The sequence below is a fragment of the Pelodiscus sinensis genome, chromosome 11, assembly GCF_049634645.1.
Source record: "Pelodiscus sinensis isolate JC-2024 chromosome 11, ASM4963464v1, whole genome shotgun sequence".
Classification (NCBI taxonomy): Eukaryota; Metazoa; Chordata; order Testudines; family Trionychidae; genus Pelodiscus; species Pelodiscus sinensis.
Genome location: NC_134721.1, coordinates 15,041,187 through 15,062,316, shown reverse-complemented (window position 1 = coordinate 15,062,316; position 21,130 = coordinate 15,041,187). Strand labels below are relative to the sequence as shown.

General features: G+C 39.3%; 1 protein-coding gene across 2 annotated transcripts in view; it reads left to right on the top strand.

Annotated features, from left to right (window-relative positions):
* CRBN (cereblon) overlaps positions 1 to 21,130 on the top strand; it is a 41,494-nt gene that overhangs the window by 7,523 nt on the left and 12,841 nt on the right. For both annotated transcript variants that reach the window (XM_075938700.1, XM_075938699.1), the window contains exons 3-8: positions 510 to 712; positions 2,470 to 2,619; positions 4,962 to 5,124; positions 16,287 to 16,349; positions 17,715 to 17,799; positions 18,798 to 18,913. In XM_075938700.1, the coding sequence (XP_075794815.1) occupies positions 510 to 712; positions 2,470 to 2,619; positions 4,962 to 5,124; positions 16,287 to 16,349; positions 17,715 to 17,799; positions 18,798 to 18,913 (780 nt within the window). The remainder of the gene's footprint in view (positions 1 to 509; positions 713 to 2,469; positions 2,620 to 4,961; positions 5,125 to 16,286; positions 16,350 to 17,714; positions 17,800 to 18,797; positions 18,914 to 21,130) is intronic.

Sequence of the window (21,130 nt, the reverse complement as noted above, 5' to 3'; positions counted from 1 at the left end):
TTCTCCCTTCCACCTGTTTTACAGCATTACTAGATCCCATGGACGTTTTTGTAACTTAAGTGCAGTTTGCAGGCCAGAGCCCTTATGGAGTGCTTTCTGGTGAGCTGCAGGGAACTAAATGATCACTTGGTGATGGTTCTCATGCTTATTTCTAGCTGCTAAATCATTATATATTTTCCTAATATTACTTTTCCACGTAAGCAATTGGTGGTGTTGCCACAGGAATGTTACATGAGTACTAATGGAAGATGGGTACACGTGATTGTGAATGTTGAGGGATGGTGCCATATTAATATTAAGATATAGTCCACAAAGAACCTATATTCCATTAGAACCATTTTTGTATAATCCATAATTTCTTCATTGTTCAATATTTTTAGAAATTTTGCAATATTATTCTATTGTCATCTCCTCAGGCTATACATTTGGTCTTGCTTTATACCTACAAAGCACCAAACTTATTTACTTTTGAGGGTAATATGCTGCAATGTTTATCTTTTGCTTTGTAGTATTTGGGTTCAGATATGGAAGAGTTTCATGGGAGAACAGTGCATGATGATGACAGCTGTCAAGTTATTCCAGTGTTGCCTCATGTGGTGGTAATGTTGATTCCTGGACAAACCTTGCCTCTTCAGCTTTTTCGCCCTCAAGAGGTTAGCATGGTGCGGAATTTAATTCAGAAAGACAGAACCTTTGCTGTTCTTGCGTACAGGTAAAATACTCAGTAGTTACTGATGCCATGAAGCTTATGTTTATCACTGATTTCCTTGGGCAGAACAGATGGCTGAAATACTTCTGCAGTATATTACATGATTAAGTGGTGTGTTAGAAAACTAAGTATGCCTAATTATAAAAAGACTTAATTTATTTTATAACGTAACAGAAATAATCCCCTTTACAATAAGGAAAAATACATTTTCATTTTTATTTGAATATTTTATTGATTGCATTAAATGTTTCAATGCAGTGCCCCACTTTGCTTAAAATAAAAAGTCTCAGGGTCTGGAACCTAAGGACACAAACCAGAGATTAGCTTCTTATTTTCAGGAACTTTATTTATTTATAGAAGATTTATCTAGCATTGCTCGGATAATTAACTCAATTTTTGTTTTTTTGACGAATAAAATGAAAATGTACATGTTTCCTTTAAATCGTTGTTCTGGGGTGTGGCTAGGGATGAGAGGTTCAATGTGCAGGCTACCCCAGGGGAGAGAGGAGATCCCCAGCCTCCTCTCGCTGCAACAGCTTGGGACCAGATGAGAAGCACCTCTCTATGGCCACTGTAGTTCCAGTGGGCACAGCTGGGGGGGATGGAGAGCAAGTCTAGGTTAGGCTGGGTGGGAGCCATGGAAGAACCCTCTTTCCCCAGGAGCTTGGGAACAGCTCCAGGTTGGGTGGGAGACACCCCCTCCTCTAGCCCTCGCATGAAGCAGATGTGGTGGAGTGGAGGGGCCACTCTCCCTGCACCAGCACGGAGTTGTCATGGTTGGGGAAGGGATGAAACTTGACACGGATGGAGAAAGGTAAGGAAGGTACAGCTTCATTTCCCCCCCCCCTCCGCCTCCGCCCCCCGCTGACCCAGAACTGACCGGCTGTGGCAGCTCTGTGCTGAGACTGGCAGACAGAGGTTGCACCCGGCATGCCTGTCCTGAGGCCCTGGACACCCTAAGGCTCCCCTGAGCTCTCTTTCAACATTTGCTTAGTCATGTCCTCAAAATTGACTGTACTTAGTTTGCTGGTTCTGACTCTTTTCTGTTTGGTTTTATGAGAAGCAATCCTATTCCAGGCATGATACCATGTACATTTTTTGTTAGTCTCTAAGGGTGTGTCTAAACTACATGGCTCCGTCGATGGAGCCATGTAGATTAGGCTGATCGGCAGAGGGAAATGAAGCCACGATTTAAATAATCACGGCTTCATTTAAATTTAAATGGCTGCCGCGCTGAGACGATAAACAGATGATTAGCTGTTTGTCGGCTCAGCGCGCTAGTCTGGACACTCCCGCGACGACCTGAAAGCCCTATATCGACCTCCCCATTATGCCTCGTAGGATGAGGTTTACCGGGGAGGTCGATAAAGGGCTTTCATGTCGACAGGGGAGTGTGCAGACTGCCGACAAACAGCTGATCTGCAGAGCGGGGCAGCCATTTAAATTTAAATGAAGCCGCGATTATTTAAATTGCAACTTCATTTCCCTTTGCCGAACAAACAAATCTACATGGCTCCGTCGACGGAGCCATGTAGTCTAGACGTACCCTAAGATGCTGCAAGACTATTTGTTGTTTTGTAAGTTGAGACAAAGCAGGGATATTTTTAGCTGTAAAGGAGACTTTTTAGAAAGTGATGAATGAGTGAAAAATTGAGGGGGGAGGGTTATTGGAAATTGTATGAACAGTGTAATTTGTAGAGTAGGTAACACGCATCTTATACTCTTCTCTCCTCCTCCTCCCCCCCCCCCCCCCCCCCCAGCAATATACGTGAAAGGGAAGCACATTTTGGAACAACAGCTGAAATATATGCCTACCGAGAAGAACAGGAGTTTGGAATTGAAACAGTGAAAGTGAAAGCAGTGGGAAGACAGAGATTCAAAGTGCTTGAAATAAGAACCCAATCAGATGGGTAAGAAAATAGACAACATGTGTATCTTTGTGTACAGCAAAATTATTGACTTCCATTATTTTTTGTAACTGTTTTGTAAAATATGTGACACTGCTTTTCTCTTTGAAGAAAATTTGTTTTTCCCAATGCCACATTTTACCTGTAATGGTGGGAAATCTTTTATTGTCACTGAATATTAGACACTTTTAAGTTGTATACTCTGTTGAGAGTATATGTAACCTTGTGTTTCTGGTATGGTCATCCATGTATACCTGGTACTGTCACCTATGTTTTCCCCTTTCTCCTTCTGTTATGTTCTATATTGTTGGATCTTTTATTTAAAATGTAATCACCTGGGAGAGACTGTACTTTGCTATAGAGTGCTTTGTGATCCCTACTGAGTACTATGGGCGGTACCATAATGTTTTCATTTAAAAATTTACATTTAGAAATGAGATTCCTCTCCACCTGCGTAAAAGGAGCAACATAAATGTTTGGTTTCAGTGTTCAGTGCACCAACATTCTGTTTTAAAAAAGACACATTAGAATATCAGTTAATTGAGGTATTTAATTAACTAATCATGCTGTTACTTTATAGTAATCTTAAATAAAAAAATAAATAATGTGTTGCCATTTACAAAGGCCAGTACTGCTGAGCCTTCTAATGGGTTTGCTTATCTGTCACTTATCATTTGCAGGGCTCGCCAAGTGGCGGCGAGCTCTGCTCACCAGCTGCATGGTTCGGCACGCTGTGCATGCGCTGCACGCGCTGCGCGGCTGTGCCGGCTTGTAATCTTCTCGCCACCGGCGAGTAGATTACACTAATTGTCGAGCCCTGATCATTTGAATATTGAAACAACAAAGTTGTTGTTTGAACACAAGATGGCAGTACACAGTTAATAGATATGATTGCTACTGTAGTTATGAAAATTGAATATCTGAAGGTGGTAAAGATACAATTGTTTTATTCTGCTGAGAGAGTGATTTATTATGATAATTACAGTCTACATGTGATTTGGATTTCAACAGCATAATATGAATCAAGAAAATGTGAAATCTTAAGGAACTTTGTGTGTTAAGTTTCTAAAATGTAAAAGTTTTTAAAGATTACATTTATTGGTGTTATTTTTCAGATCTTGTAATATAGTTTCCAACACTCATTTAGTTTTATTGCATGGTTGGGGAGGCATTCTCATATTTGAAACTGTTCCCTGCATTTACAGTATCTGCAATGTATACATAGTTAATAACGCCAGTGTGCTCTATTAAACTTCCCCAGTATGACTTTTGAACCACAGTTAAAAATCAAAGGTTACCTAAGTATATTTCTCTTGAACATTTTAAATTGCTCTGTTGTTTTGTCATGTTAAGTGACTATCTCAAACTAATGGGTGCCATTCTTTTTCATATTGCTCACTTTCTTCCTATTATTTATCTGCAGTAAACAGTAAAATATCACTTTGTAATATAATCTGCATTTGTAGGTCAAGGCATCAGTTACTCCTAAAATGTGCAATGGGAAAATACACATTAAATATACTAGAAAAAGAAGCAGAAACTTAAGTCCCATGTTTTTCTTGTGTGATTCCACATGTTATTTCAAATCAGCGTCTAAGCTAATATGTAATATTTTAGCATTCTTGATGCATGGCACTGTTAAGAGAATACAATGTATACAATACTTCTCTTCTAAACAGTATTCCTGGTAGGTTTTTTTTTTTTTTAGTACATTAATTTTCTTAGGGAGTAGGTGATTTGGTGTATAAGTACAGTATTAAAAGATACAGTTTATCCTCTTTCTGCTGATTTTGAGATCTAGCTCTTCACAGAAGATTTGGGGTTTAAAGAAAGTAAACTTCCTTTCTAAGAATTTGATATCTATTAATTGACTGCTAGTTTAATATTCTTGCATAAAAAGATCTGATAAAGGAATATTTATTAATTATAAAGAAAAACAAAAACCAGAGATTAAGAAACAACTATTCCTAAACAGTGATGTTTTATTCAGTATGTTGTTTTGAAAATGTGGGATACGCTCAGCACATAGAGGTGCTTCTGGTTGTTTATTATCTGAACAAATTTCAGTGGACCACACTTTTTGAAATAAATATAGCAAAGATGTGAGATACCTTAATCTATGTTCTGTTTACTTTCAGATACATAAATTCTATGCTGTGTAATCACAGCAATAATTTAATTTATACAAGTTAGACTTAAGTAACTTCAAACACGAAGCCATTTCATTAAATGTGAAAGTATTACAGTGCTACATCAAGGTTTGTTCTATTGTACGTAATTATATAGGTGGTGGAATCCAAACTGTTGTCCTTCTAATACGTTCATGATTTTTCTTCCTTGATCAGCATCCAACAGGCTAAAGTACAGATCCTTCCTGAGCGAGTGCTACCTTCAACTATGTCAGCAGTACAGCTGGAATCTCTCAACAGATGCCACATATTTCCTTCTTCCAAACCCACAACATGGCAGGACCAACACATACATCAATGGTGGCAGAAATATCAAAAGGTCAGAAGCTAATTGTGTGTTTAACTTTTGATGGCATTTCAAAAAATCAATAATTTCTACTTGTTTCCTTAAAGAAAAATGCACGAACTTGGACCATATATGTAAACTTTCAGCTGTTGCTGCAGATTGTGTGGGTTGTTCTTCAATGGACAGCAGTGTGGGCAGCTACACATTTTGTATTAGATTAGTTATATATTATTTTAATTACCATGTTGTTGCTTTTGGGAGAGGGATAGCTCAGTGGTTTAAGCATTGGTCTGCTAAACCCAGGGTTGTGAGTTCAAACCTTGCGGAGGCCAGATAGGGATTTGGGGCAAAAATTTGTCAGGGATGGTACTTGGTCTTGCTGTGAAGGCAGGGGACTGGACTCTATGACCTTTCAAGATCCCTTCCAGTTTTAGGAGATAGGCAATCTCCATTATTTTTATTTTTAGGAAGTAATGGTGTATGTGCGCATCTTGCTGAATTGCTAGGAAAGTATAAGGATTGTGTACATGGGAAAATTCACCAGCAGAACTACAATTATTACAGTTATTATGCTATAATTATACTGGCTTAACTCCCCATGTGGACACTTTCATTCAGGAACAAGAATGCCTTTTTAGGTAGCTTAAGTGGTTAAGTCCACATGAAATCTGTTAATGTTTGTAATGGCTTTCTTTTGTTTTATGTGTAAGAATCTCAGACTGCCAAGACATTATTTACAGATGCATTCTGTGTTTTGGGATGGTCAGTGTTAGGAGATTGTGGTGGTTGCTACATAATGAGAAATAAATCTAAGGGCTTGATTTCTAGCTCCTTTCACAACAATTTACTTTTCTTTCTGATGTCAGTTCTTTTTTTAAAAAAAATGTACAAAGAACATCCATCAGTTTCTTTCCTCTTTAATTATCACCCTGACTTCTGGTACTTGAGGGGAATTATAGGCCAGTCAACTTAATTTTGATACCTGGAAAAATCCTGAAACAAATTAGTAAGCAATCAGATTATTGTAAGCATCTAGAGCATAGTAGCACACAATGAAAAGCCAGCGTAGTTTTGTTCAAAAAAATGTCAAATCAACCTAGTTTCCTTCTTTGACAGGATTACTAGCCTCCTGAGTGGGGAGGAAGCATGCCTGTGATACATCTTGATTTTAGTAAGGCTTTAGACACAGTCTTATGAGACAATCACATAAGCAAACTAGCAAATGTTTGTTCTGCATTGTTTTTCTGGCCACTTCTGTAAGTGTATCTGGTTTGGTTCCTCCTCCCCTCCCCCCCCCCCCCCCAAAAAAAAAAATTGATTGCTTTATCATTTACATCATTGAATCCCACTATCTTAGTGCTGATTACTGAGAGCTGGGAATAGGATCAGCAACTTGAGATGATCTTTGTGGGCACATAGAAGGACTTCTTAACATGCCTTGTCTTGAAAACTATCAGTCAATGCTGCTGCTACTATTACTACTGTTTCTGCTGCTGTCTTGGTGCAAGTGCCAGAGCTTTGGTTTGGCTGTGGAAGAAAGGAGGGATGTGTTAACTGAATTATAGTGGAAAATTGTAGAGTGCTATAATTTCCTCTTTTTTTTTCTGTGACTGGGTAAATTAAGCTGCCTTTAATCTTTTTGCTTGATCTGTGGGAGCACTGAGAACGTGCACCAGTGAAGTAGCATAAGGAACATCTGCAGGTACTCTAATTTCCTTCCATGCATTTGATATGTTAGTAAGAGGTCATCTTTATGTGACACTGTGTTCCTATAGCTATCCACAGGGAGGCAACTTTCCCATCATCAGAGCCTCTGTCGTCCTCAAGCAAACTTGGGAGTCTACTTTCCATTTGTGGCTGTGCAGTTTAACAAAGTGCAAGTTAGTGAGGGTCTATTGTGCTTAATTTTTTATATCTAAGTACATATCTTTCCTTTGTGATGTTAAATCCTAAAGCACAGATGACAACCTCACATTCTGAGTGCATGTTACTGCCTTCTACTAAATACTGTAAAGGAAATTATATAAATGGGGTTCGTAAACAGGCTAAATATGTATATCAAGAAGTAGGAGTTTCTGAGTCTTTTTATTGGTTCTTAAAAAAATATGGTGTCATGTTTTAGGATTGAGGGCTCTGAGTATTAATCCAATACAAATTATGTTAATATTCCCTTTGCTGAATAACACAAGGATCCTGACTACTTCCAGACGGATATTTGCTTAACGTCTTTTCACTTAAATATAATCTTGTTTCATCCTCATTACTAAAAAGAATCAGAAAGAAGGCAGGGCATATCTTATTGCAAATTCCTGTTTCCCTGCATATGCTAATCAGGTTGCCCCACACTTTTGCAGTGAAAACAGGTGCTTTATGGCCAGAGTTCATCACCTGCAGAAAGTTACTCGTCTACAGAAAATGCAAATCCAGCCTTTCTGAAGACCAAACCTCTGCAGAATCGAAAGAAATCAGGTGTGTAGTGCTCCTTAGATTCTTTGCATCTTCATTATCCCATCTGAGAATTTGGTAGTTAACTCAAAGAAGCTGAAATGTGCCTATTCTTGAGCACATTCATGCTGTAATTTACATATCTCTTCATATATTTGCAGTATGATACCCATGTCTGAATTTTTTATATAAAGTGTTTAACTTCAGTGCCTAAATTTTTCAGGGTCCAATTTTTTTTGGACAAACTATGTTTCTGGGGCTACTTTGTTATTCTTGGCATATATTCAACACACATTTCATTTGCAGAAGAGACAGTATATATTTTTATTACCTATTTTGAAATTTAAATTCAGAAAATTAATTGTAATGCAATATTAAGGTTACATATTTAAAAACAGAACATGCAAAACAAGGTTCACATAGAAACCTTTTTTTCCCTATGTTGCATCTACTCTTCAAGTTCTAATTACTAGTGAAAGAAAGAATAATATATATGAATTAGTGTTTCTATATTTATGCTGCTGTAAATATAGATTTTAGAATTTAATTCACTTAAAAGAAAATACAGGAGAGGAGAAGCTAATCTTGAACTTTAATAAGATGTTGGTCTTGACTGATGGGAATTTAACTTAAATTTCACTCATTTCCCCAAAATAGGATTTGCATCAGCGGAGCATATTTCCTTCTCTATGTTGTAGGGTTGCATCATCATGCTAGTGACTTGAAATTGGGATAATTTACAATATAAAAATTTCAAAAAACCCTAAGGATGTGTCATTGCAGCACAATTTACTGAAGTTGATACAAGTGTTACATAAGAACGGCCATACTGGGTCAGACCAAAGGTCCATGTAGCCCACCATCCTATCTTCTGCCAGCGTCCAATGCCAAATGCCCCAGAGGGAGTGAACAGAACAGGGAATCTTCAAGCTGTCCCTCTCCTGTCGCCTATTCCCAGCCTCTGACAGAGGTTAGGGACACCATTCCTACCCATCCTCGCAATTGATGGACCTAACTTTTATGAATTTATCTAGCTCTTTCTTGAACTCTGTTAAAGTCCTGGTCTTCACAACCTCCTTTGACAAAGAGTTCCACAGGTCGACCATGCACTGTGTGAAGCAAAACTTCCTTTCATTTGTTTTAAACCTGTTACCTATTAATTTCATTTGGTGACACTAGTTCTTATGTTATGGGAACAAATAAATAACTTTTCCTTATTCACTTTGTCTACATCAGTCATGATTTCATAGACCTTTATATCTCCCCTTAGTCTCCTCTTTTCTAACCTGAAAAGTCACAGTCTTTTTAGACAATCGTTCTATTAAATGGCCACCGTTATTGTCTGTCTGTCATGGGATTTTCAACACATGCATATATGTATACAAACGAGGCCAGCCATTCTGGGTTCTGGAGTGGACTAGAGGAAGCGGTGTTTGCCTGGGAGGGCAGGGTTGGTGGTTTGAGCTAAGTATGATTCCAGGTAGTTGCTAACTGTTAGCCATCCAATCTTTCTCCTACATTGCTAGCTTAAAACTGTATTTTTGACCTGTTAGTGCACTTTTTTTATTCTTTTGGTGTGCTTTTAGAAAGATTGTTTTTTTAAATTTAAATTTATATATATAATTTTATTAATCTCTCTTCATATGGGACCTGTTTCAAACCCCTAATAATTTTTGTTGCCCTTATCTGAACTTTTTCCAATGACAATATATCTTTTTTTTTTTTTTTTTGAGATGAGGTGACCACATCTATACACAGTACTCAAGATGTGGGCATACCATGGTTTTATATAGAGGCAATAAAATGTTCTGTCTTATTCTCTATCCCTTTTTAAATGATTCCTAACATTCTGTTTGCTTTTTTGACTGCCGCTGCATAGGTATTGCCTCTAACTTCATTCCCATCATCCTCATACAAAACCCACTGGCTTGAATTAAGAGGTGTTTTAAAATTGATCTGTTTGGCCTATCAAGGAAGTGAGTTGAAGTGCAAGTGATGCTGCTGCTGGAGCTAGTAGTGCAGTAGATGTATGTATCAGCTCAAGTTACAGTAGCTAATCAGTCAGTTTACTAATACAATCAGTCTGTGCTGCTGCTGCGTGTTTGAATTTAATAACCATTTGAGATTGCCAAATCACAAGCTCAAATGGAATTATTTAATCAAAGATTTAATCAGAGATTAGTTCAGTGTCATTTAGAAAGAATTAGATACATTACCACCTTTAAAAGTCTCAGAAGGGTAGCCGTGTTTTTAACTTAAAATAAAAAAATTAAACAACAAATGGTCCTGTAGCACCTTAGAGACTAACAAAATCTAGATAGTATCATGACTGTAAGTTAAAGAGCTAGCCTTTGTGTGTCTTCCTTCTGTAATTTGTGCAGTGATGGCAGTTTCAATTTCCTATCTAATCCCTAATATGTCTCTCTTTTTATGGTGTATGAGACAAAAAAAATCCCTTTTGCGGATGGAAAAATATTTTCCCATGATTGACTTTTACCATATGTTTTACCATTTTTTGTTTGCCTCATTACTTATAGAATTTCCTTTATAGTATCTGTAGGCTACATGATTGATAAGCAAAAAAAGAAATCTAACCAAGTCCTTGCAACTGGCAAGTCCCCCAAACCTTGTTTTTATGGATCCCCATTTCATCCTGTAGAAATCCTCTGCAGTAATATTTGTTCCTTACCAATCAAGCTGTCTTTTGGTAGTGTGAGTGGATCTCTTCCTGCACATCTGTTTCCCCACAAAGTTGTATGGATTATAGTAAGTAATCACAAGAAGTTCCTGAATATAGGTCACTCACAGGGTACGGACCAGTACTCTACCCTTACTACTCAAAAATATTTTTTAGCACCATAAAGAATTTGAGAGAATAAAGAATATATGAATTAATTTTTAATATACAGAGGAACTTCAGGATTGGAGATTGTTCATAATTCTGAACACAACATTATGATGGTTCTTTTGATGTTCACAACTAAATATTAACTTAATACAACTTCAAAATTTCAGGATGCAGAAGAAAAATGCTGCCTTTAACCATTTTAATTTAAATGAAACAAGCACAGAAAATTTCCTTACCGTGTCAAATCTCTTTAATTTCTTTTCTTTTTCTTAGTAGTTTATTTTAAACACATTTCTGCACTCTGGTGTTTAATTCTGAGGTTCTACTGTACATTCTTGTAAGATTTAATATCTATTTGAACAAAACTAACACATAGGTTGACCTGGTCTAGTCCCCATCTGTGATGCTGTCAGTTCTTAGTTAACACCTGCAGCCTGGGCAAGAGCAAGTATTTGGCCTGCCATCATCACATGTCCATCTCGATATTAGTACTTTATAATATTGGCTGTCAAATAATTACTGACAACGTACAGACTAGTATTCACTCTAATTTTTTATGTCCATGTGTGGAGTTAATTTTGTTATCAGGGTGTGACGGAGTGCTTGAGAGTGTGAGAGGGCATCATGACTGGGGTAGAGAGAGAGGCTGTGGTTGGGGATGCAGTTTCTGTGGTGGGATTGGGGATGAGGGCTTGGGGTGGGGATGAGGACTAACCCCAGCCCTTTCTCACCTCAGCCAGTTGGGCCAGGTGAGAGGTGCCTCTGCAGCCATGGCAATTCCAGCGGGGCCAGCCCAGGGGAGGGGGACCTCTCCCCTGGTCGCAACAGGTCCGTGCTGGGGCTGGGTTAGGGCACGGGTACCTGTTTCCCAGCTGTACCAGGTCTGTGCTAGAGCTGGTTTGGGGCTAGGGTGTCTCTCCTCTGGCTGCAGCAAGTCTAGGGCAGGTCCAGGTTGGAGTTGACAGGGAGAGGCTTCCATTAGCTGTCTGAAGAAAGCTCAGAAACATTAATTGGACATCATGAGCTTTCTTACTTCATCTCCAGCACAAAGTTGTCCATGTAATTATAATCATAGAATACTAGGACTGGAAGGGACCGCGAGAGGTCATCAACTCCAGTCCCCTGCCCTCATGGCAGGACCCAGTACTCTCTAGACCATCTCTGATAGACATTTATCTAACCTGCTCTTAAATATCTCCAGAGATGGAGATTCCACAACCTTCCTATGCAACTTATTCCAGTGTTTAACCACCTTGACAGTTAGGAAGTTTTTCTTCATGTCCAATCTAAACCTCTCTTGCTTCAGTTTGAGCCCATTGCTTCTTGTTCTATCCTCAGAGGCCAAGGAGAAGAATTTTTCTCCCTCCTCCTTGTGACACCCTTTTAGATACCTGAAAACTGCTATCATGTCCCCCTTCAATCTTCTCTTTTACAAACTAAAGAAGCCCAGTTCTTTCAGTCTTCCTTCTTAGGTCATGTTCTCTAGACCTTGATAAAGACAATGCTTTATTTAAAGTGTCAGGGAGTTTCCATTTTACTCATCTTTGCAAGAAAGCAGTGACTTTTTGGGAAAGGTACATTTGCTTGTGTAGACACTCCAGTTACACATCTATTAGGGAAGAGCAAGAATTGGATGGACCAGGTAAGTGAATCACTGTAGATACCCAGAAGTGGTTACTGAAAACATCAATGATACAGGAAGTCTCCATATGCTGATACAGGAAGTCCCCACCTCTTTGCAACTAAATACAATGCAAAATGTCAAGCTTTGTTTTAAAACAGTGAGATATATATTTTGGAAGCATTACTCATGTCCTGGAAAAACCTAAAAAACAACGAATAGTCTTGCAGCACCTTCGAGACTAACAAAACATGTATGGTATCATGAGATTTTGTGGGCATAACTCACTTCTTCACATGAATGCCAGTCTTTCTTGTGCCTTCCCTCCTATAAACCTAAACTGCTGGATTAAAAAGAAAATAAAACGGGACAAGGCAAAGTTCACTCTAATTGCACCCACTTGGGCCAGACAGCAATGGTTCACAGATCTCTTGTGCTTTTCAGCAGGGATTTATGAAAAACCCTTGCTCCTTATTTGCACGCTAAGGTTATGTCTACACAGCAGCGTTATTTCGGAATAACTGACATTATTCCGAAATAAGAGCGTGTTTACACGGTGAGCCATTATTTCAAAATAATTGTGAGCTGGAGGACTTCTAACCCTCTTTTTACGAAGAGTAAGGGAAAAGTCGAAGGAAGAGTAGTGTTCACTCCTAGCTGCTGCACTGCTCTAGCCCGTGGGGATCCTTTCCCCCAGCCAGCAGCGGTTGCTCTCCTCCAGTTGCAGGGTCTCTGTTCCCCCACCCAGAGGCTTCCTGCCCAACTCTACTCCAGCTGCTGCCTACTGTTGGCCACTGGCTGGGATTCCTTTCCCTAGGCCACTGACCCTACAGGCTGCCTGCTGGCTGAGCTTCCAACTGTGGCTGGGACTCTCTGGTCCAGTGACATCCGTGGTCCTTCCAGACCATAGAAGTTGCCCAACCACAGACATTCAACCTGTACTGTTTTTTTACAAGGCCATTCTACAGTTGCAGCCACATCTGCCCTTCCTTCCAAAGGTAATTTTGCAATTCCACATGAGTTGGGACATTTTTCTTCCAGTGTTTATTTTTTTTTTCCCTAAGCTAGTAACCATGAATGGATGATCCTCCTTGAATGTCAGATGAGCACTGGCTTTTCACATTGAATGGACAAAGCTGTTTTTAAAATCAGTGCAGCTCTTCACTGCGGTTAATGAATAGATGAGGGGGCTCCTGGTATCATTCTAAAGGGGATCTCATCCCGGGTCAAGCTTTTCTGGGACCTAGCTTAAATATTTGCCCCAGCTTTAATGGTGCTTTCCACAAGAGCACAGGCTTCCTCAGAAGCCTTCCTGGCGCAGTTCCCCATTCAGAATAGATGCAAGGTGGCAACATGGCCATTGAGCCATACCCTTATGTCACACTTAACCATTACTCAGCAAACTAGAGATGATGCTGCATTTGGCAGACCAGTCCTGCAGTCTGTGAATCTGTGAACTTCAACCCCTTCTGCTCTGGAAATTCTTGGGAGTTAGTTTCTTGGACTTGATGTGCGCAAGCACTTGAAGAAGAAAGGATCGTAACCTTTCATAACTGTTGTTCTTTGAGTTGTGTTGCTCGTGTCCATTCCAAGACACCACCACCACCTACTCCTCTATTGGATTACTCCTTCAAGAAGGAACTGAGGAATCAGTGGTTTGACAGGAACCCATTTTCCGCCATGAAGGTGCAAGTCCAGGGGGCTTCACCCCTGACCTGATGGGGACCACTATGGGAAATACCTTCTGAAAACCTTGCGTGAATGTGCATATGTGTACTTGGAATGAACATAAGCAGCACATCTTGAAAAACAAGTTTAAAAAGTAGGTAACTGTTTTTATGGCTGATATCTTAATCTCTCTTTCTCTTGTTAATTCTTTGAAAAAAGCATTTGCTGCAGAGATTTGATATTTTATTAACTGAAAAGCAGTGTGTTACTGTTGGACAGGCTGAACATTGAGAGATGATGTTGCTGAGCCTTTTCCCTTTCATGCTTTTTCTCTGAAACCCTCCTCTGTTGTATGGTACCGTTTCTTTAGAGCAGAAATCAAATGAACATGTTAGTCATTTTCACATTTGATAACAATTCAGCAAGCACATATTACTCTTGACAGTAGAATTTTACTGTAATTTTTATGGTTTGTTGTACCTCTCCAACTGCGCTTGTGTGTATGTACTCTTATTTTTGTAGGCATTGAACCACACTCATGGTATCTATAATGCAAAAATTACTTGGTTTTTAAAAAGTAATAGCAAGGAGTCCAGTTGCACTTCAAGACTAACAAATTTATTAGGGCATAAGCTTTTCATCAGATGAAGTGAGTTGTATTTCACGAAAACTTATATCCTCATAAATTTGTTAGTCTTTTTAAAGTGTCAACCGACTCCTTGTTGTTTTTAGCTGAAACAGACTAACACGGCTACTCCTCTAAAAAAAGTAAAGCTGCTTGTTATATCTTCAGTGAATAAATCCCCAATGCTTTTATTTAAAGTTTCCCTCATCTTCTTTTGAGACATGTTTCCCATTCCACTTCATTTGAACCTTAGTTGTTAAGCAGGTATGCTGTTAAGCAGGTGAGGTATAAGTATTTTCGTGCCATGCTTAATATGTCTAAGCTGAAATAATAAGTGCCTATCTTGTTTAAATAGGTTTTCTATAGATTGGGAATACATATTGATATTTGGTAAGCATTCGTAAAAATAACCTTAGCACTGATGATAGCCACATACAAATATTTGTATCTCCTCAGTAATGTTGAGGTAGCAATGGACTCATGATTTGACCAGTTTTTTATTTTTAATATGAGATGTCCTTAACAGCTGATTTTACTATGAGGAAGCACTTCTTGGATCTACTTTGGGAGCTGTTACAGGGTTGTGACTCAGACAATCTGGGCTCTGTTCCTGGCTTGTCCACAGATTTTGTTTGTTTAACTTGGGGCAAATTAAAAATCATACATCTGTGTGAATACAGTAAAACTCCATTAGTCTGGCATCCAATGCTCCGGGACTCCTGGTGGTCCGGCACCATCAGGAACCCGGAAGTGCTAGGGCAGCCGGACAGAAACTGCAGAAACTGACCAGCAGAAACTGACACAAAACTGCAGAAACTGACCAGCAGCTGAATCGAGGAAGCCGGGAGCAGAGCAGCTGGGGTGCTGCCGGGTTGGTCTGGTAGTGCTGCCCCTCGGGGAGCAGCTCTGCCCGGGGCTTCCTGGAATCAGCCGCTGATCTGTTTCAGCAGCGGTTGAATCGGGGACCCCTGGGGCAGAGCAGCTGGGGTGCTGCCGGGTTGGTCCCGCAGCCCCGAGGGGCAGTGCTACGGGACCAACCGGGCAGTACCCCAGCTGCTCTGTCCCAGGCGTCCCCAAGAGCAGCTGGAGTGCTGCTGGGTTGGTGCCGTAGCGCCGCCCCTCGGCTGCGGGACCAACCCGGCAGCACCCCAGCTGCTCTATTGCAGGCATCCCCGATTCAGCTGCTGCTGAGACTGACCAGCAGCGGCTGAATCAGGGACTCCTGGGGCAGAGCCGGACTATCGTAAGGGGGGGCTATGAAGGGTCTGGGATGGCATCCCCTCCCACCCCACTTCAGATCCCTCATAGCCCCCCCCTTCTGATAGTCCGGCATATCTGATAATCCGGCACCCCCTGGGTCCTAAAGGTGCCAGATTATCGGAAGTTTACTGTACTTTTACCTGTAGTTTTTACAAGTAATCCTTACCATTGTTAAGTTTTTTAAAAACTGTCATTCTTCTGAAGTCAAAGGGACATTTTCCACCTGGTAATTATGTGGCCCATTGTTTGCCCTGTGTAGTCAGTCAGTTCACTGTTGCTGGGAGGGGATCATTCATATTGCAAGGGAAGATGTAGACATGATTGTAAAAGCCCACAAAAATTGACAGAGAAACTACCTGGAACTATTGATAACTTTTTATAAAACTGACTAGATTTGAGGGTGTTGCTGTATCTTTAAAGCCTACACCTGTTTGTTACTTATTTGTCATTAAATTTAATTTAATCTCTGATTCAGTTTAATTGTTTGTAAATCTGCAACTTGGATACTATGGGTCTTAATGTATTTGAAAAATATTTTGAGATTTTTGGATTGAAGGTGCTAACAAGTCCACAGTGGTGCTATTTTGATTCAGACAATTGGTGGCATTTTAAATATGTAGACATCTTCCTAGATAATTCTTCCCCTCTCTCCCCCATATCTGTTTGTAGAGGATCCACATAAACCATCTGTTACAATTCAAAAATAAATGTTATGTTTTCTTTTTCAGCGGAAGTTTCATTGTGCTAGTTTGACTTCTTGGCCACCGTGGCTCTACTCTTTATATGATGCTGTAAGTATAAACCAGATCTTATCCAGGAATCTATATTAAATTTTATGCTCTGGGATATTTCATTATTAGGTAGCACAAAACCATATAATCTATTTTTATTTTGTGCTTTTTAAGCACTGACTGTGGCATTATTAAAAGATTACCCAAAATGACATGTATTCTAAAATATATTTAACAGACTTAAACAAATGTACTGCAAAAATATTAAACACAATATCTGGTTTTGTTTCTTTTTATTTCCAAATCAGTAGTTTGGATTTTTATTTGCTATCTTAGAGATTTTGTATGTGGCTTTAGTAGAAACCACTAATTATCACCGAATATGACCTACGCATATAGTTGATCTAATACTGAAAAGTTCAGTTTAATTAATTTAAAAAAATACACAGTTAGAATGCTTAATTCAGGGATGGGGAACCTCTGGCCCATGGCTTCCCTGGATCCGGCCCCCGAGGCTCAGGCGTCCCCCTCCCCCAGTATTAGGGAGCCTGTGCTGGCACTCCAGCCACCCCTCCCCTGCTGCCCCAACATGGGACTGAAGCATACAAAATCTACTAGGCTGGGCCCCCTCTAGGCTCTGGTATGGAAAGGGAATGTGGGGAGTGTCTTTTTCCTTCTCAGTCGGAGGCCACGTCAGTGAGGGTGGTTGGGGTTGGTTGGTTGGTTTGTTTGTTTGTTTGTTTTTTTGTTTTTAATTTGTGTGCGGCCCCTGACTGATTTTTTTTTTTCTGTGGGTCAGCAGCCCCCAACCCAAAAAAGGTTCTCTACCTCTGCCTTAATTAATATACGTGAACCTCTTCCATCTGGCAAGCCTGTATTAGGGACACCCAGAGTTTGGTGGTTCAAGAGTACTAAATCAATCAGCTGTTCCCCTCCCTCCCAATACAGTCTGTACAGTTTTTACCAGAATTATAAACAGAATAAAGTATACATTGTGTGAAGAATTTCAACACTACCAGCCCTGGTTATTAGTGTACTACCTCCTGTATGATGAAATCTTAAGGTCCCACTGAAGTCAGTGGAAGGAAGTAGACTGAGTCTGATCACAGGACGAGGGGGAACAGTTCTACCACCAGCTACCCTGATACTGTCCTAGCATAGAAATCCTTTAAAGGCAGTTAATTTCTTTTCCAAAACTTATTAGATCATCCGTTGTTTCTGAGTAGCGTCATTGCCTTGCCTGATGGGAAACCTAGGCTGATTTTTAACTTAATAGCTTAAAATATGTGGACCTATATATAAGCTGTCTTCATGCAATTTTTTTCAAAAGTTAATGTCCACTAGAGGCCCATAGCTCACTCCCCATTTTCCTTTTATTTTAAAGGGAAAAAATGTATTTAAATTACCCTTTTCTTCTAATGAAAGGAAACCTTGATGGAAAGAGTCAAGAGGCAACTGCATGAGTGGGATGAAAATCTTAAAGACGAATCTCTTCCATCAAATCCAATAGGTACTGTAAAATTATGTTGCTTGGTTTTCAGCAAATTTGTATTTTCTTCTCTTGTATTTTGTTAAAGATAATGAACAGGTGTTCTTTTCCTGCTGGCTAGCCCATGACTACTACTGGGAACAAATGTTGTGTATTGAAAGCATGAACACTGCTGATCCATTAACAAAACTGTGTTACAAAACTTTTCTAACATGCTTTTAGCACTTTTCTCCTGAATGTCTAAACATTGTTTAAAGCTGGGAAGTCCAGCTTTTGAATCATCTGACCACGAGATGGGACTATAGAAGCTAGGATGTGAAAGCGAAACCGGTTACCTGGTTAACCAGTAAGCGTCACCCTAAATGGATAATGTTTACCAGTTCTGGTTAACCAGTAACTGGGGAGGACTGGAGCAGCTCCCCGCCTGCTGTAGGCAGGGAGCTGCTCCAGCGCCATGGGGGGGCCTGCCTGTGAATAGGGGCTGCTCCTGCATCTGAGCAGCCTCTGTCTGCGGGGAGCCCAGGACCCAGCATGAGGCAGAGAGTAGGAGCCCCATGGGTTGAAGGCTGTCCGCTGCCCAGATCCCACTTAATCGGTTAACCAATGCTACATTTGGCCAGCCTTATGTTTAACTGATTAACCAGGATTTTACATCTCTAGTAGAAGTATATTAGGCCTGTGTTTATTCTGCGGTATAACAGTGCTTTGATGACATTCATTTACGCATTTCATATACTTGACAGTTGTTGGTTATATGTTTGTTCTGGGTACTAATCTAAAGAAAAAAAAACCCAGAAATGAATGCATGCAGAAAATGCCTATCTTTCCCCTGACACACAAGCAAACTTTGACATATTAGAGTCAACCGTGCCACTTGGATACTGAGTATATTTTTGTCAGTACAGGTTTGCTTTTCTTGTTTACAAAAGGGTTTTGCAGGCATAGATAACTGAATAAAAGATACCCATATTTTATCTTTTTATTTCTTACACTGTAACAGACATGCTATTTTTCTCCAGATTTTTCTTACAGAGTTGCTGCATGCCTGCCAATTGATGATTCGTTACGTATTCAGCTGCTTAAAATAGGTAGCGCTATTCAGCGATTACGGTGTGAATTAGATATTATGAACAAAGTAAGTATCTTATATATATTTAATGTATGATATTTTGGTTTTTGTGTCAATAGGTAATAAGAGTAGACTTTGAATAATCTATAACAAAAAAATTGTCCAATTCCAAGCTGTGTTTTAGAAGGTGGCATTTTTGATCTTTTTATTTTTTCTATTTATTTTTTACTTTGTTGGAAGATGTATTCCATTGATATTGGCTGCCACATTATATGTAGCAGCAGTCTCGCAGTGTATTTTCTTTTTTTCTGTACCAAATAGTACTTGAGGTCTTTTTATCATCTTGAAAGAGAGACAATTATTTTTATGATGATCTTCGAACACTTCATTGTACTCTGCTAGCCAAGAGATGGTGCTAGAAGGCTGATCCAGTTAGTATAATCTTTTCAAAAATCACATTGCATTTACAGTAAAACATATGGTAATGAAATATTGCTGGTCTATGATAAGTGGAATGGATTTTGGTGCTTTGTAAAGTGTGATATATATCCCTCTAGTGTTAAGACTATATAAATATTGGATTAAAATTATTTTTATGTTCAAACATCCACTATCCTGATGAGCAGCAAGATTCCAAGATGATTTAAAATGTCTCTTGTTGCACATTATATGGGTTTTCTGAAACTAAAAATTAAGCATGACCATCTAATGCAGGAATTACAGTAGCTATGTGCTCAAATGAGCTATCCAAGAGAACATGTGCTAACTTCACATGAAAGAGCTACCAGAAATACACAGAGTGAAGGAGCATTTGAGTTGTTAACAGATGACACCAAGAAGGCTGACGCATTTAAGGGCTATTTTGCATCAGTCTTCCCTAAAGAGGTTAATGGTGACCAGATGCTTAATACAATCAATACTAATAAGGGGGAAGGAACACAAGCCAGAATAGGGAAGTAATTAGTTAAAAAATATAAATGTGTTAGATGTGTTCATATCACCATACTAGGATCTAGAACTATTAGCAATTATCTTTGAGAACTTGGAGGATAGGTGAGGTTCTAAGGGGCTGGTGAAGGGCATGCATAGTACCTATCTTTTTAAAAATGGGAACAAAGAGAACCTAAAAACTTATATCCCAACCAGCCTAACTTAGAAACTGGAATAAATTACTAAACAAATTGTGAGTAGTTAGAGAAAATAGGATAATAAGTAATAAATAACATGGATTTGTGAAGAAAAAATCATGCCAGACCAACCTAATTTCCTTCTTTGACAGGGTTACTGCTGCGGAAGCAGTAGATGTGGTTTATCTTGATTTTCACTGAGGCTCTTGACATGATTCAACATAACATTTTCTTAAGCAAACTAGGGAAACATGGTTCAGATGAAATTACTGAAAAGTGAGTGTACGGCTGGTTGAAAGACCATATTCAAAGGGTAGTTATCGATAGTTCTCTCCATTGATGCTGGCTGGAGGCTGCATTGAGTGGGATCTAGGGATGTTAAAATACATGTAATTAAGTAACCATGTAACTGCTGAAAATATATTAACTCAAAGTTCCCTCATCTCATAGCTCTTCAGGCTGCTTTAAAGAGGATGGTGATCAATTATTTTCCACCTCCACTGGAGGGTAGGACAAGAAATAAGGGGTTGAATCTGAAGAAAGGGAGATTTAGTTTAGATATTAAGAAAATCTTTCCACCTATAAGAATAATTAAATACTGGAATAGCTTATCATGGGAGGTTGTCTAATCTGTCCTTAAAAATGGGGATTTTACAAATTGGGATGGTCTGAGCATGCTTGATTATGCCATAACGTGGAAGGATTGACTGATTGGATTGTATCCCATGATTACTTCCCCGCCCTACATTACAACGATTTTAGTTCTGCATTCGGAAATTTTTCAGGTGGTATTTCTCTAATCATTTAGAAGATTAGTCACCCCCATGCGGTGGTTGAAATTATAAAACTGCGCTACTGCGCTAATGTTATCATCCATACAATTCCAAAAACTGCTCATCTACTGTATGTGGTGCATCTTAATCCGGAAAGACTGAAGACATAAGGCCTGAATTGCCCTTACAAAATATGTAGTAATGACTTTTTTGTCTGTATTCTTTCCTGACCCAACATTATAGGACAAAAGTGGATTATGTAAATCTCTTCAAGTACTGTATTAATTGCAGTAATATATTGCATAAGGCTAGTAAGTTGATAATGTACACACTGAGCCAGATTCTGATTTATTCCTGACTGACTTTGATGTAATTGATCAGAA